At 48.9% G+C, this 14,348-nt stretch overlaps 1 protein-coding gene across 1 annotated transcript; it reads left to right on the forward strand.

Moving 5' to 3' along the window:
* Positions 1 to 4,670: 4,670 nt before the first annotated feature.
* Positions 4,671 to 14,122, forward strand: KLHL28 (kelch like family member 28). The gene is made up of 4 exons (XM_054400647.1): positions 4,671 to 5,569; positions 8,637 to 9,080; positions 12,533 to 12,741; positions 13,959 to 14,122. The coding sequence occupies exons 1-4, from the start codon at positions 4,671 to 4,673 to the stop codon at positions 14,120 to 14,122; spliced, it is 1,716 nt and encodes a 571-aa protein (XP_054256622.1).
* Positions 14,123 to 14,348: the final 226 nt, after the last annotated feature.

Raw genomic sequence — 14,348 nt, forward strand, 5'->3', positions numbered from 1 at the left:
GGGGCCCCGGCAACGCCGAGCACCACAACACCGCCGTCGCCAGGGGCCGGCGCGCAGCGCGCCGCGCGGTATCGACCATCACAACGAGGGCGGGGGGAAGAACGAGTACGCTTTGTCACTCTCCTCTTCTCTTCTCACATAACCCAGAGCCCAACAGCATACCCCTCGGGTCCTCAGACATAGAAATGAGAGATGAGAGGTGGGAGCTGATGGTAGTGGGGCTGCCCCGGTCAAAGGGAATGTGCCCCACCCCACGGTGTGAAGTAATGGTACCGCTCACGCCGGGGTATCGTGGGGCCGTGGTGCTGACTGGGTAGGAGGTGCGGGGGGTGGTGTTCGGAAGTGACGTGAGTGGTGCACGGCGCTGCTGGAGGAGCGGAGGCGAGTGAGGCGGTGGTACCGCGGGCCGGGCCTCGCCGCGGCCTGCGCCCACCCCCTCCATCAGGTGAGCCTGGCCCCGCCGCAGCACGTCCTCCGCAGACAGTCCTCCGCAGCCCTGACGCTGTGTCCCGGGCCGCTTCGGTGTCGGTAGCCTGTCCGCGCCTTTCGAGCAGCACGGCGGGGACTGCTGTGTTCCACTGTGGAGTGCGGGAGGGAGAGAGGGTGGAAGGAGGGAGCGGTGCGGGACTGGGCTCTGGGGTACGAGTGGGCTCAAGTGCCCTGGAAGGTGGTCGTCTGTCTCGGGGAACACTGCGATAAGTAGACCAGTGGTGGAAAGATGTCAGCTGCCTTCTGGTGATCCCAGAGCTGCTGGAGAGGTGGCAGTCGGTGGGGATCCCCCGTCCCGCTGCCTCCGCACGCTCTGCCTGGCAGGGACAGGAACACGTTACAAGGTTTTTCGAAGCGTGCACCCGTGAGCAGGTTTCTGTGCTCCTTCCCCCCCCCCCCCTTCTGCCTCTTGAAATGGGCTAGGACCGAAGTTTAACCGCTCGGGTTACACCCAAAGGACGTGCAGATCTTAAAATTTTATAAACAAAATAGTCCGCGAATTATCTGCAAAACTCTTGCAAATGCAAATTATTTTATGCTCTGTTTTTTTGTGTGCAGAAGGCAAAGCAAAATTACTTGGTACTAGCCTTGGATGCTGCTGAGGTTTGATGTTCTCTAGTCAGCTGTAAAACGAGAAAAGTCGCTCCCTGGCTCCAGCCATTTTGCAGTCTAAATGAGGAACTGGTGAGCACTTAAATACTACCTTGCTATAGAAAAGTGCCTGCAGCTCTTCCTGCTGTTTTCATTTAAATGCTGTGCACTGCATTACTTACTGGGCATCGATGCATGGAATGGGCTTTGGAAGAGTGAAAACATTCACTAGGCGAGCTTGGGTGTTTACAGTTGTGGTTAACCTTCTAATTTGCAATTATTCTTTCCCTTGCTGTTCAAGATAAGTTTTAATATAGGCAGAAAAGGATCTGAGAGCCCAGAGCTTGAGGGCAACCATTTATGCTTGTGCTGTGCTTGTGCTGGTTGGACTAGCAGATGTTCTTTGGAGGTGGTTAAGGTTCCAGCTTCTGATTTCTTGCTCTACAATACACACACACACACAAAATTAAAAAGGCAAATTTTTGCATCTGTGGGTGAGCATTGTGTGCATTCCTACCAAGCTGGAACACAAAGGTTTGGGTTTTTCTCTGTGAATTGACTTAAATGTAGTTTTTTGTAACTGTTCTTCCAGGTTTTGCACCTGAGCTGTAACCATTCCTCTTTCCTTCTGTGTGGTGTTACCTTGTGGTTTATTATTTCTTTGTCTATGTGCAATCAGGTTGAGTCAAGCACAAATGCAGAAGGAAATGAAGTATTTTAGATGCTGAACAGCTCTTTTTTTGTAGCACAGATTATATAGGAAATGGAAAATTGTTGTTATATTCCAAATATTGTTGTATAAAATCTTGCCTTTTGCAGATAGATTCCAGTTCCCTTCATTTGGATATGTTTTTGTTTTCCATGTAGGGTTTTAATAGGAGAGGGATGAACTGATTGATTTTTGTAATGGGTAAGATATTTTCTATCCCTAGCTCTAAATCTTCACTTCTGTCAGTGCTATTATCTTCTGTGTCTAAATGTGGGCAACTAATTTTCTTCTTTCAGATGAAACACTCTAAGTAGGCTCACTGCAAAGGAGATGTCAGTTAAGAAGTTCTTCCTTTTTACATCTCCTTAATAATAAGATAAAAGAAGTGAAATCTTGGAACTTTGTGTCATTACTTAGCAAATTTTACATTAAATCAGCTTTTCAGCTCAGAAGTTGAGTGGTTGCAATGTTCTCTGTAGAACAATGGGTGCATTTCCTCGTGGTCCAGGATCCTGACACATCTGTACCCTCCACCCGCTCACTGCCATGAATCAAGAACTGAAGAAGCTTCTCCAGCAGGTAGTGGTGGGAAGCAGACTTGGAATTTTAATGATATTGAAATTAGGAGCAGGTGCCTTCAAGTGCCTTCTGGTGTCACGATGCAAGCTGAAACTTTCTGAAACAATCCCAGAAAGGTTTGAGTGGGAAGGGACTTTTCAAGAACATCCAGTCCAACCCCTCTGCGGTCAGCAGGGACATCTGCAATTGGAGCAGATTGCTCATAGCCCCAAACAACCTGACCTGCAGTGGTTCCAAGGATGAGGCATCTACCACCTCTCTGGGTAACCAGGGACAGGGTCTCGCACTACTTTAGTGTCAAGCATTTCTCCATTCTCTCCAGCCTGAATCTCCTTCTTTTAGTTCAAACCATTACCCCTTGTCCTGTTACAACAGGCCTGGCTCAAAAGTCTGGCCCCAGCTTTCTTAGAGGCTCCTCGAAGCCCTGAAAGGCCATCAGAAGGTCTTCCTGGAGCCTTCTCTTCTCCAGGCGGAACAACCCCAACTCTCTCAGCCTGGCCTCCCGTCGTGGCTGTGGCCTCTCAGCCTCCCATCGCGCCTCCTCTGTCTCCACTCCAGTCTCTGCTGTGCTGAGGACTCCGGAGCTGGCCCTAGCACTGCAGGTGGGATCTTGCCTCAATCAAGAAGAAGAATGTGGAGGTTTTGTGGAGCTGTAGATAGGGATAAGATTCCTTCCGTCTGCCCTTATTGGTAATGCTAGGGTGCCATGGAAATGGTAATAGACACCAGGATATGCAGCCTGTCCTGAGAGCCCTTTCCTTTGCTCACCCTCACCAACTCCTGCCTTTTGAAGGTGGAGTCAGGCCCAGCTCCCTGTCTTCCCCAGGTCTGATCCATCTGATGGGTGAGGACTTGTCCTCTGGGGATTTTTTTCATGGTGGAAGCCACTCTTTGAGGTGCCACAAGTATCTTCCCCTTCTCTTGTGCTCCTCTGCCCATTCAGAGTGCAGAAACCTCATCTTCAGCGTCCTTTTCTCTGTCATCCGGGCTTTAAGTGGGTGTTTGGTTGTGGATTAAGTCAAATATGCCATTAAACATTCTCCTGGAGAAACTGGCTGCTGATGGGTGGGTGGATGCTTTGCTGGGTTAAAACTAGCTGGGTCCAAAGAGTGGTGAGGAATGGGGTTAATGACAGATGGTGGCTGTTCCTCAGGGCTCAGTGCTGGGACAAATTCTGTTTAACATCAGTAATCTGGATGAGGGGATTGAGGCGCCCTCAGTAAATTGGCAGATGACGCTAAATTTGGTGTGAGTGTTGTTCTGCTGGAGGGTAAGAATGCTCTTCAGAGGGATAGGGACAGATGGGCTGAGGTCAGTGGGATGAGGTTTGACAAAGCCAAGTTCTGAGTCCAGCACTTGGGTCACGACAATCTCATGAACGTTCCAGCCTTGGGGCAGAGTGGCTGGAAGCTGCCTGGTGAAAAAGGACATCAGTTGATCAACAGTTGGCAGAAGATGAGCTAGTGTGTGCCCAGGTGGCCAAGAAGGCCACCAGCATTTGGGCCTAGATCAGCAATAGTGTGGCCAGCAGGTCCAGGACAGGGATTGTCCTCCTGTACTGGGCACTGGTAAGGCCACACCTTGAGTACTGAATTCAGTTTTGGGCCACTCATTCCAAGGAAGACATTGAAAGGTCCAGAGGACAGTGAAGCTGGTGAAGGGTCTGGAGAAAGGTCTGGTGAGGAGCAGCTAAGGTAACTGGGGCTGTTCAGCCTAGAGAAAAGGAGGCTGAGGGGAGACCTTCTGGCTCTCTACAACTCCTTGAAAGGAGATTGGAGCAAGGAGGGGGTTGGTCTCTTCTCTGTAGTATCAGGTGATAGAACAAGAGGAAATGGCCTGAAACTGTGCCAGGGGACGTTTGGGTTGGACATGAGGAACAATTTCTTTCCTGCAAGAGTAGTCAGGCATTGGAAAAGGCTGCCCAGGGAGGTGGTGAAGTCACCATCCCTAGAAGTGTTCAAGAAATGTGTGGGAATGGCACTTGGGGACATTTTTTTAATGGCCATGGTGATGTTGGGTTGATGGGTGGAATCAATGATCTTAGAGGGCTTTTCTGATTAAAAGTTTCATTATTGTGTAATTAATACAGCACAGACTGTCATTGTCCTGGGTTTAATTTGCATGGGAAAACAGCAGGTAAGGATTTAAAAAATGGATTGGAAAGTAGTAAGTCTAATTAAGAGAAAAGCAAAAGTGGGGGAATGAGTTTTTCCTGCTCTGGGTGGTGTGTCTGAGCACAGTGAGTAAGGGAGCTGTTGCCGTAGAGCCGCGAGTAACGTGTTAAATGTTCCCTTTGCTGCAGATGGACCACTCGGCTCCAACCTACATGCTTGCCAACCTAACCCACTTGCATTCTGAGCAGCTCCTGCAAGGCTTGAACCTCCTTCGCCAGCACCACGAGCTCTGTGACATTATCCTGCGGGTTGGCGATGTCAAGATCCACGCTCACAAGGTGGTGCTGGCCAGCATCAGCCCCTACTTCAAAGCCATGTTCACCGGGAACCTCTCAGAGAAGGAGAACTCAGAGGTGGAGTTCCAGTGCATCGACGAGGCAGCCTTGCAGGCCATCGTGGAGTATGCCTACACAGGGACTGTCTTTATCTCCCAGGACACTGTAGAGTCGCTTCTACCAGCTGCAAACCTTCTCCAGATCAAGCTGGTGGTGAAGGAATGTTGTGACTTTCTTGAAAGCCAACTTGATCCCGGCAACTGCATCGGGATTTCTCGTTTTGCCGAGACCTATGGCTGCCACGACCTCTACCTGGCCGCTAACAAATACATCTGTCAGAACTTTGAGGAGGTTTGTCAGACAGAAGAGTTTTTTGAGCTCACCCATTCTGAGTTGGATGAAATTGTCTCCAACGACTGCTTGAACGTGGTGACGGAAGAAACAGTGTTCTACGCGCTGGAGTCTTGGATCAAATACGACGTGCAGGAGAGGCAGAAGTACCTGGCCCAGCTGCTGCACTGTGTCCGCCTGCCCCTGCTCAGTGTCAAGTTCCTCACCAGGTTGTATGAAGCAAACCATCTCATTCGTGATGACCACACTTGCAAACATCTCCTGAATGAGGCCCTCAAGTACCACTTCATGCCTGAGCACAGACTGTCCCACCAGACCATGCTGATGACGCGGCCTCGCTGTGCTCCCAAAGTCCTCTGTGCTGTGGGAGGAAAAGCAGGGCTCTTTGCATGCTTGGAAAGGTGAGGACTGGGGAGGTGGTGGTAGTGCTGGAGAGGTGGGATGATCTTCTCTGTGAGAGTGACAGAGCCCTGGAAAAGGCTGCCCAGAGAGGTCATGCAGTCTCTTTCTCTGGAGAGATTCCAAATTCAGCTGGCCATTGTGATCCTGGGCAAGCTGCTGTGGGTGCCCCTGCTTTAGCAGGGGCGTTGGACTGGATGATCTCCAGAGGTTCCTTCCAAGTCCCATTATCCTGTAGTTTATTATAACATTGCATTAACATTTCAGGTGGATCTGCATGTCCATGAGTACTTGCATGCAGTGCTTTTGCTATCAGTCCACCATTACTAGTTGAGTTGGTGTTCACATGCTGCCCAATCTGGTTCTGCAGCTGAATCCTGGCATATTTTACTCAAGAGACTTTTGTTTCCGTGACAGTTCCATGCTTGGCTGCAGGTAAAAAACCTGTCTTGTCTCATTTCAAGTTAACTTTCCTGATTTGGGAATTGTTTGGTTTGTAGATTTAGAAATTTAACAAGTCACAGATTGTTGGTACGAATAACTCCCAATGTGTTTAAAACCGGGAAGGAGGAAAGCTTAACTCCACTTAACTTCTCCTCCCTGCTTACACTTGCAAGAAGGCTCTTTTTCACTTCTTCCCTGCTTCACAGTGACAGAATTACTCAGGCTTTTTTTGGTGCTGCTATTTTGTGACTGGGCTGCAGCCCAAGAGCCAGCCTGGTATGGCAGAGACCCACAGAATTGCTTGGTTTGGAAAATCCCTCTAAGATTATCAAGTCCAACCATCAACACACCGCCACCATGGCATTGAACCATGTCCCCACGTGGCATGTTCACACGTTTCTTGAATACCTCCAGGAACGGTGACTACTCCACCTCCATGGGCAGCCTGTTCTAATGCCTGACCACTCTTTCAGGAAAGAAATAATTTCTAATGTGCAACCTAAACCTCCCCTGGCTCAGTTTCAGGCCATTTGCTCTCAGTCTATCACCTGATACTAAGGAGAAGAGACCAACCCCCACCTGACTCCAGCCTCTTTTCAGGGAGTTGTAGAGAGCCAGAAGGTCTCCCCTCAGCCTCCTTGTCTTGAGACTAAATGACCCCAGGTCCCTCAGCTGCTCCTCACCAGACCTGTTCTCCAGACCCTTCACCAACTTAATTGCCCTTCTCTGGACCTGCTTCAGCAGCTCAATATCCTTCTTGGACTGAGGATCCCAAAACTAAACCCGGGACTCAAGGTGCAGCCTCAGCAGTGCAGGGGAACAATCACTACCCTGGCCCTGTTGCCCACGCTGTTGCTGATCCAGGCCAGGATGCTGGTGGCCGCCTTGGCCACCTGGGCATACGCTGGCTTATTTTCAGCTGCTGTGAGCCAACACCCCCAGGTGCTTTTCTGTTGGGCAGTTTCCAGCTACTCTGCCCCAAGCCTGCTTCTGGGTTCTTAGCCAGTGGCCATCAACTCTCCATGAGCTTCATTTTCTTGTTTCTTTGATCACCTCCTGTTTTCTGTGTGCTGGACACTTTGAAATCATGTCAGTAATTAACTAAACCCTGTCAGGTAATTGACCAGAGTCTAAATGTGGTGAGCTAAAGCCACCATACTGTAACACTGAGCAGAGCTAGAAGCAAACACAAATCAGCAGGGTTTGGAAAACAGATTCAAATTAGGTTGTTCCACTTCAGCATTCCATTTAAATTATACACTGTGTAAAATATAGACTTAAAATCCTACAAATGATACTTTCCAAATGTATGTTTTACATATATATAGACACAGGCTCTCCAGTTCCCCTTGTCTCTCACCAACTTCTGGCTGGTCTGACTGGGTTTGACTTCACTTTACCCTTCGTAGCCTTTTGGTTTCTTACCTCAGTCGCACCCCACTTCTAGATGGTGCTTTGGCATCACCACCACCTAGTCTTCCCTCAATGCTCTCCTGCCCTCTCTGTCACCTGCCTGGTTTCTGCTTTCAAATGCAAGGAACAAGTATAGGACAAGAGGAAATGACCTCAAGTTGCACCAGGGGAGCTTTAAGTTGGCCTTGAGGAACAACTGTTTCCCTTTGAGGGTTGTAAAGGTCTGGCCCTGACTGCCCAGGGCAGTGCTGGAGTCCCAATCCGAGAAGGGTTTTCAAAGCTGTGGAGATATGATGCTGAGGGACATGGTTTGGTGGTGACCTGGCAGTACTAGGTTAAAGGTTGGACTCAATCTTAAAGGTCTGTTCTGACCAAAATGATTCTGTGTTTCTATGATTTCTGGTCTTGGCATTGATGCTATAGCTCTGCTTCGTGCTATAGGCTGTGAAACTGTCGGGTTGTAGCTCTTTGGAACAGTCAGCAGCATTTTCACTTTAGCTTCTGTTTGGGCTGTTGGAAGAACCAAATTGGATGTATGAAATACAAAGTCATAGAATGGCTTGAGGGGAAGGGACCTCAACTATCCTCTAGTTCCAATGCCATGGCAGGGACACCTCTCACTAGCCCAGGTTGTTTGAGGGATCATCCAGCCTGGTCTTGAACACCTCCAGGGAGGGGGCATCCACAACCTGCCTGGGCAGCCTGTTCCAGTGTCTCACCACCCTCACAGTAAAGAGCTTCTTTCTAATGTCTAATGACCTAAATCTCCCTTGCTGTAGTTTCAAACCGTTCCCTCTCATCCTATTGCTACAAGCCCTTGTAAAAAGTCCCTTTCCTGTAGCCCCTTCAGGTACCAGAAGGCTGCTCTAAGGTTTCCCTGGAGCCTTATCCAGGCTGAACAGCCCCAACTCTTTCAGCCTGTCTCCACAGTGGGGGTGCTCCAGCCCTCTGATCATCTTTGTGGCCTCCTGGACTTTCTCCAACAGTTCGATGTCCTTCTTGTGTTGAGGGCATCACAACTGGATGCAGTGTTCCAGGCAGAGTCTCACGAGAGCAGAGGGACAGAATCACCTCCCTTGACCTACTGGCTACATATCTTTTGATGCAGCCCAGGACATGGTTGGCTGTTTGGACCGTGTTCCTTGATGCTTAGAGGCAGAGAGCTCCAGAAGGTCAGCTCTGCTCTCATAATCTTTGTTTTCTCTCTTTCAGTGTGGAAATGTACTTTCCTCAGAATGACTCCTGGATAGGCCTGGCTCCTCTCAGCATCCCTCGCTACGAGTTTGGGATCTGTGTCCTTGACCAGAAGCTGTATGTGGTGGGAGGGATTGCAACCCACGTGTGCCAGGGCATCAGCTACCGAAAGCATGAGAACTCAGTGGAGTGCTGGGACCCCGACACCAACACTTGGACCTCCCTGGAGAGGATGGTGGAGAGCCGGAGCACACTGGGAGTAGTGGTTCTGGCAGGAGAGCTCTACGCCTTGGGTGGCTATGACGGGCAGTCCTATCTGAGAACTGTGGAGAAATACATCCCCAAAGTGAAGGAGTGGCAGGTAGTGGCTCCCATGAACAAAACCAGAAGTTGCTTTGCTGCAGCTGTCTTGGATGGGATGATCTATGCCATCGGTGGCTATGGTCCTGCCCACATGAACAGGTATTGGTGTGGGGAGCTTGGGGTCATGAGCAAAAGAGATCAGCAAAACTCCATCTGAGGCTTCTGTTGGGCAGCCAATTAAAAATTAATCTTAGATTGGTAATCTACAGTGGGGCTCGTGACTCCTTGTTCTACAGTGTCACTGACAACTCAGCTGAGCCAGCCTGTAGCCAAGAAGGCCACCAGCATCCTGGCCTGGATCTGTGATGGTGTGGTCAGCAGGACCAGGGCAGGGATTGTCCCCCTGCCCCCTGCTGCTGAGGCCACCCGTTGAACACTGGATTCAGTTTTGGGCCACTCACTCCAAGAAAGACATTGACATGCTGGAGTGTGTCCAGATGAGGGTGAAAAAGCTGATGAAGGGTCTGGAGAACATGTCTGGTGAGGAGCAACTGAGGGACATGGGGTTGTTTAGGCTGGAGAAAAGGAGGCTGAAGGGAGACCTCACTGCTCTGTAGCTCCCTGAAAGGAGTTTCGAGCAAGGTGGGTTGGCCTCTTCTCCCAAAGAACAAGTGATAGGACAAGAGGAAACAGCTTCAAGTTACACCAGGGGAGGTTTACGTTGGATATTAGAAGAAACTTCTTGACTTGAAAGTGTTCTTAAAGACTGGAACAGGCTCTTCAGAAAGGTGGTTAAATCCCCATCCATGGAGGTCTTTCAGAGCTGTGGAGATGTGGTTCTGAGGGATGTGATTTAGGACCAGACTTGGTAGAGTTAATCACTGGATTTGATCATCTTAAAGGGCTTCTCCAGCCAAAGCAATTCAATTGTTATAACTGGGAAATCATCCTTTTGATGGAATCACAAAATGGATTGAGTTGGAAGAGCCTTTAAAGGTCACCTAATTCCAACACCCTGTCATGGGCAGGGACACCTCCTACCATACCAGCTTGTTCAAGGCCCCATCCAACCTGGCTTTGAACACTTCAAGGCTTGGAGCTTCCACAGCTTCTCTGGGCAACCTTTTGCAGTGTTTCACCACCCTCACGGGGAAGAATTTCTTCCTAATATCTAATCTAAATTGAGCCTCTTCCAGTTTGAAGTTATTATTCCTCATCCTGTCACTTCTCAAGTATCTTTACATGTTCCAGCCCACAGCTGATGTGTTTGGGTTGGTTTTAATCCTTAAGAAGGATTAAATGGTTGGGCTTAATTACAGAATCACAGAAAACATTGGTTGGAAGAGGCCTCAAAGATCATCCAGTCCAGCCCTCAACCCAGTTTAGGGTCAATCCTAAACCGTGTCCCTGAACACCAGGTCCACACGCTGCTTAAACACGTCCAGGGATGGTGACATCACCATTGCCCTGGGCAGACCATTCCAATGTTTGATAACCCTCTCTGTGAAGAATTATTTTCTAGCATCCAGCCTAAACCTCCCCTGGCACAGCTTGAAACCATTTCCTCCAGTCTTGTTGTTGATCTTGGAGCTGTTTTCCAACCGTAACAAACCCATGGTTGTGTGTCATTAGCTTTAATGTTTCAAACTCTGATTTCAGATTGCCAGGGTGTTTCATGTGCTTCATCTACACACAAGTGTGGCATGCACCTCAGGTGGAATCCTGATCTCGTCTTGGTGCTGCTTTTTATTAAAAGCCGAGGATGGTGGTTGCTGGTCTGGTGCTGGGGAGAAGTGGTCTTGCTTCACACCATAATCACAAGGAGGTCTCCTGCTACCAGCATGCTATTTAATTGATAGAATCAGTTGAAGTTGAACAAGACCTCTAATCGAGTCCAACCTTCAACCCAACACCACCACGGCCATTAAACCATGTCCCCAAGTGCTGTGTCCACACGTTCCTTGAACACCTCCAAGGATAGTGACTCCACCACCACCTCCCTGGGCTGCCTGTTCCACTGCCTGACCACTCTTGGGGGAAAGAAATTGTTCCTAATATCCAACCTAAGCCTTCCCTGGTGCACTTTCAGGCCACTTCCTCTTGTTCTATTACCTAATACTACAGACAAGAGACCAACCCCCATCTGGCTCCAACCTCCTTTCAGGTCTCCCCTCAGACTCCTTTTCTCCAGGATGAACAACCCCAGTTCCTTCACCTGCTCCTCCCCAGACATCCGGATCCTTCCGTTGTCCCACATCCATATGGCTAGGCAGGGACACTCAGTTATACAAAGAAATCATCAATACTCCCTTTTCTTTGTTAAAATTAGAGAACAAGCCAGCTGTCATTCCCTCAAGGAAGCAGATGAATGAGCTACAAACCCAAAGAGCTGGGTAAGGAATGAAAACCTTGCTCAGAGGCAGGGCTGCATTGACTGTTTAACAGTGCAGCATGAACAGCATTCCTCTAGTCATTAATTGCACTTAATTTTCTACTTGATACATTTGATGAAGCAGAGGATTAGTTCCCAATTAGCAAAGTACAGCCAAGGAGCTTGCACTGGGAAAATGCAAATGATTTTTTTAATTACTGAAGCAAACCCAGCAATGACTTAAACAGTTTGCTTGCCATGGTTATATGAAACTTCATCTGATGTTTTTCTAGCTGATTATATTTTAATTAATGAGCTGAAATAATAAACAAGCAAACCACCTCTTGATACTCTAAGTTCCCTTCCAACCCAACTATACTATGAATCACAGATTACATTGGGTTGGAAGGGACTCTCAAAGGTCATCTTGCCCAACCCCCCTGCAGTCAGCAGGAACACCTCCAGCTAGATCAGACTGCCCAGGGCCACATCAGGTCTGATCTTGAATGTTTCCAGGGATGTGGCCTCAACCACAGCAAGTCAAGAGAGCTTCTCACCCTCTGCCCTATTGAGATCACTTCTGGAATCTGGGATCAGTTCTAAGTTCCCCAGCTCAAGAGTGACAGGGTACTACTGGAGAGAGTGATTTTTTATTTTTGACTCAGAATAACTGAGCTGTGCTATAGTCCTCTGTGATCTTAGCTCTGTGCCAAGTTTGGGCTAACTTCAGTAACAGCTTAAAGTAGAGCAGGGTACCCTGCTCTCTTCACTGCAGCCATGTTGCACAGACCATAAAAAGAGGATGATAATCAAGTCCTCTTGCCTGAAGTTGCAGAATCAGAGTTTGGTTGGAAAATAACTCCGTTGAGATCATTGAGTCCAACCACCAACCCAACACCACCACGGTTATTCCCAAAACTTGAATGCTCAGTGTTGACCCAGGCCTTTGACAGGTAGACTTGGTGATCTCCTTGCAGGAAATCCAACTTCTTGTTTGGTGTCAGGGTGTTGGAGCCCTGGAGCAGGCTGCCCAGAGAGCTTGTGAAGTTTCCCTCTCTGGAGAGATTCCGAAGCCACCTGGACATTGTGATCCTGGGCAAGCTGCTGTAGATGATCCTGCTTTAGCAGAGGGGTTGGACTGGGTGATCTCCAGAGGTCCCTTCTAACCCCCACAGTGCTGGTATTGGGTGAAGTTCCAGTGTCCCTGCAAGCCTCAGCAGTTGTTTGTTTGCCTTCACAGCATGGAGCGCTATGACCCCAGCAAGAACTCCTGGGAGGCGGTGGCTTCGATGGCTGACAAGCGAATAAACTTCGGTGTTGGTGTCATGCTGGGCTTCATCTTCGTCGTAGGTGGACACAATGGCGTGTCTCACTTGTCCAGCATCGAGAGATATGACCCTCATCAGAACCAATGGACTGTGTGTCGACCCATGAAGGAGCCCAGAACAGGTAGGGACGTGGGAAGATCTCCGCAGGTCGCTCTGGTGTCCTCTCGGAGACAAACTGCCTGTTCAGTGTGGTAAAAGCCACAGCAGAGCTGCAGTTCTGCTGTCTGCAGAGCACTGAGCTTCATCTAGGTGTGTGATGATCAATCATCTCTGGTAAAGGATCAGTATTGCTTTAGTTTTAATTATAGTCCAGTTTAATTACAGTCCAGTTTGGAGCTGTAGCAAAAATGAACATTTACCTTCTCCCTTCTACTTTTGCTGATTTGAGTGACTTTCAGCATTTCTGTGGTCAGTGTTCTATTGTACTGTATTTTATTTTGTTTTCATAGAATGGTTTGGGTTGGAAGGTACCTTAAAGATCATCTAATTCCAGCCCTCCTGCCATGGGTGGGGATACCTCCCACTGGACCAGGTTGCTGAAGGCCTCATCCAGCCTGGCCTTGAACACCTCCAGGGAGGGATTTCAATGTCTCACCACCCTTACTGTAAACAATTGGACTTTGACATTGGTTTGGCATCTCAATTTGGGGCTTGGGAGTTCATTCTCTCTCTCACTCTCAAGGAGTATAGGGACAGAAAGATGTTGTGTTGTCATAGCAAAGGGTGTTAAAACAATTGGGAAAGGGGTGTAGGACCTGAATGGAGAAGAGCTCATGTACACCTGTTTTCTTTAAAGATAGCCCAAAAGTCTTACAAGGAGCAGCTGATGGAACTAGGCTCATTTAGTCTGGAGAAGATGAGGCTGAGGGAGGTCTGGCTCTGTACAGCTCCTTGAAAGGAGATTGGAGCAAGGTGGGGGTTGGTTTCTTCTCCATAGTATCAGGTGATAGAACAAGCGGAAATGGCCTGAAACCGTGCCAGGGGAGGTTTAGGTTGGACATGAGGAAAAATACCTGTCCTGCAAGAGTGGTCAGGCATTGGAACAGGCTGCCCAGGGAGGTGGTGGAGTCACCATCCCTGGAGGTGTTCAAGAAATGTGTGGACGTGGAACCATGGCCATGAGGATGTTAGGTTAGTGGCTGGACTCAACGGTCTTAACGTCCTTTTCTGACCCAAGGAATTCTATGATTCTGTGAAGAAAGGAGAGGCTGAGAGGACTTGTCTGTTGAGCCTTCAGGTAGAGAAGTGGTGGTTCCAGTCAGGAGCAAAGATACTACTGATTACCACAGTTGGTGATGATGGAGTCAGTTTCATGTTTGGTTTTTTCCTCCCCTCCAGGTGTTGGTGCAGCTGTCATTGACAACTACCTTTATGTGGTTGGAGGCCATTCAGGCTCATCCTACCTGAACACTGTCCAGAAGTACGATCCCATCTCAGACACCTGGCTGGACTCTGCTGGGATGATGTACTGTCGATGCAACTTTGGGTTGACTGCACTTTGATGGCAAGCAGGACTTTGATGGACCTGACACAAAGGTGGAACTTAAGTCTGCTTGGAAATAAACCCTGCTGGTAGAGACCACGAGCTGCGTTTTCTGAAGCTGGAGGAACGTGGTGAAGTTGGGGCTGAAACGAAGAAGAATTTGGTGTCTTCTGGTGTTTGGCCTTTAGTGACAGGGATGGAGGGAATGGAAAGCTTATTCCCAGCTGGGGTTAGGTAGCATCCTG

This window comes from Indicator indicator, chromosome 4 (assembly GCF_027791375.1).
Source record: "Indicator indicator isolate 239-I01 chromosome 4, UM_Iind_1.1, whole genome shotgun sequence".
NCBI classification, from domain to species: Eukaryota; Metazoa; Chordata; class Aves; order Piciformes; family Indicatoridae; genus Indicator; species Indicator indicator.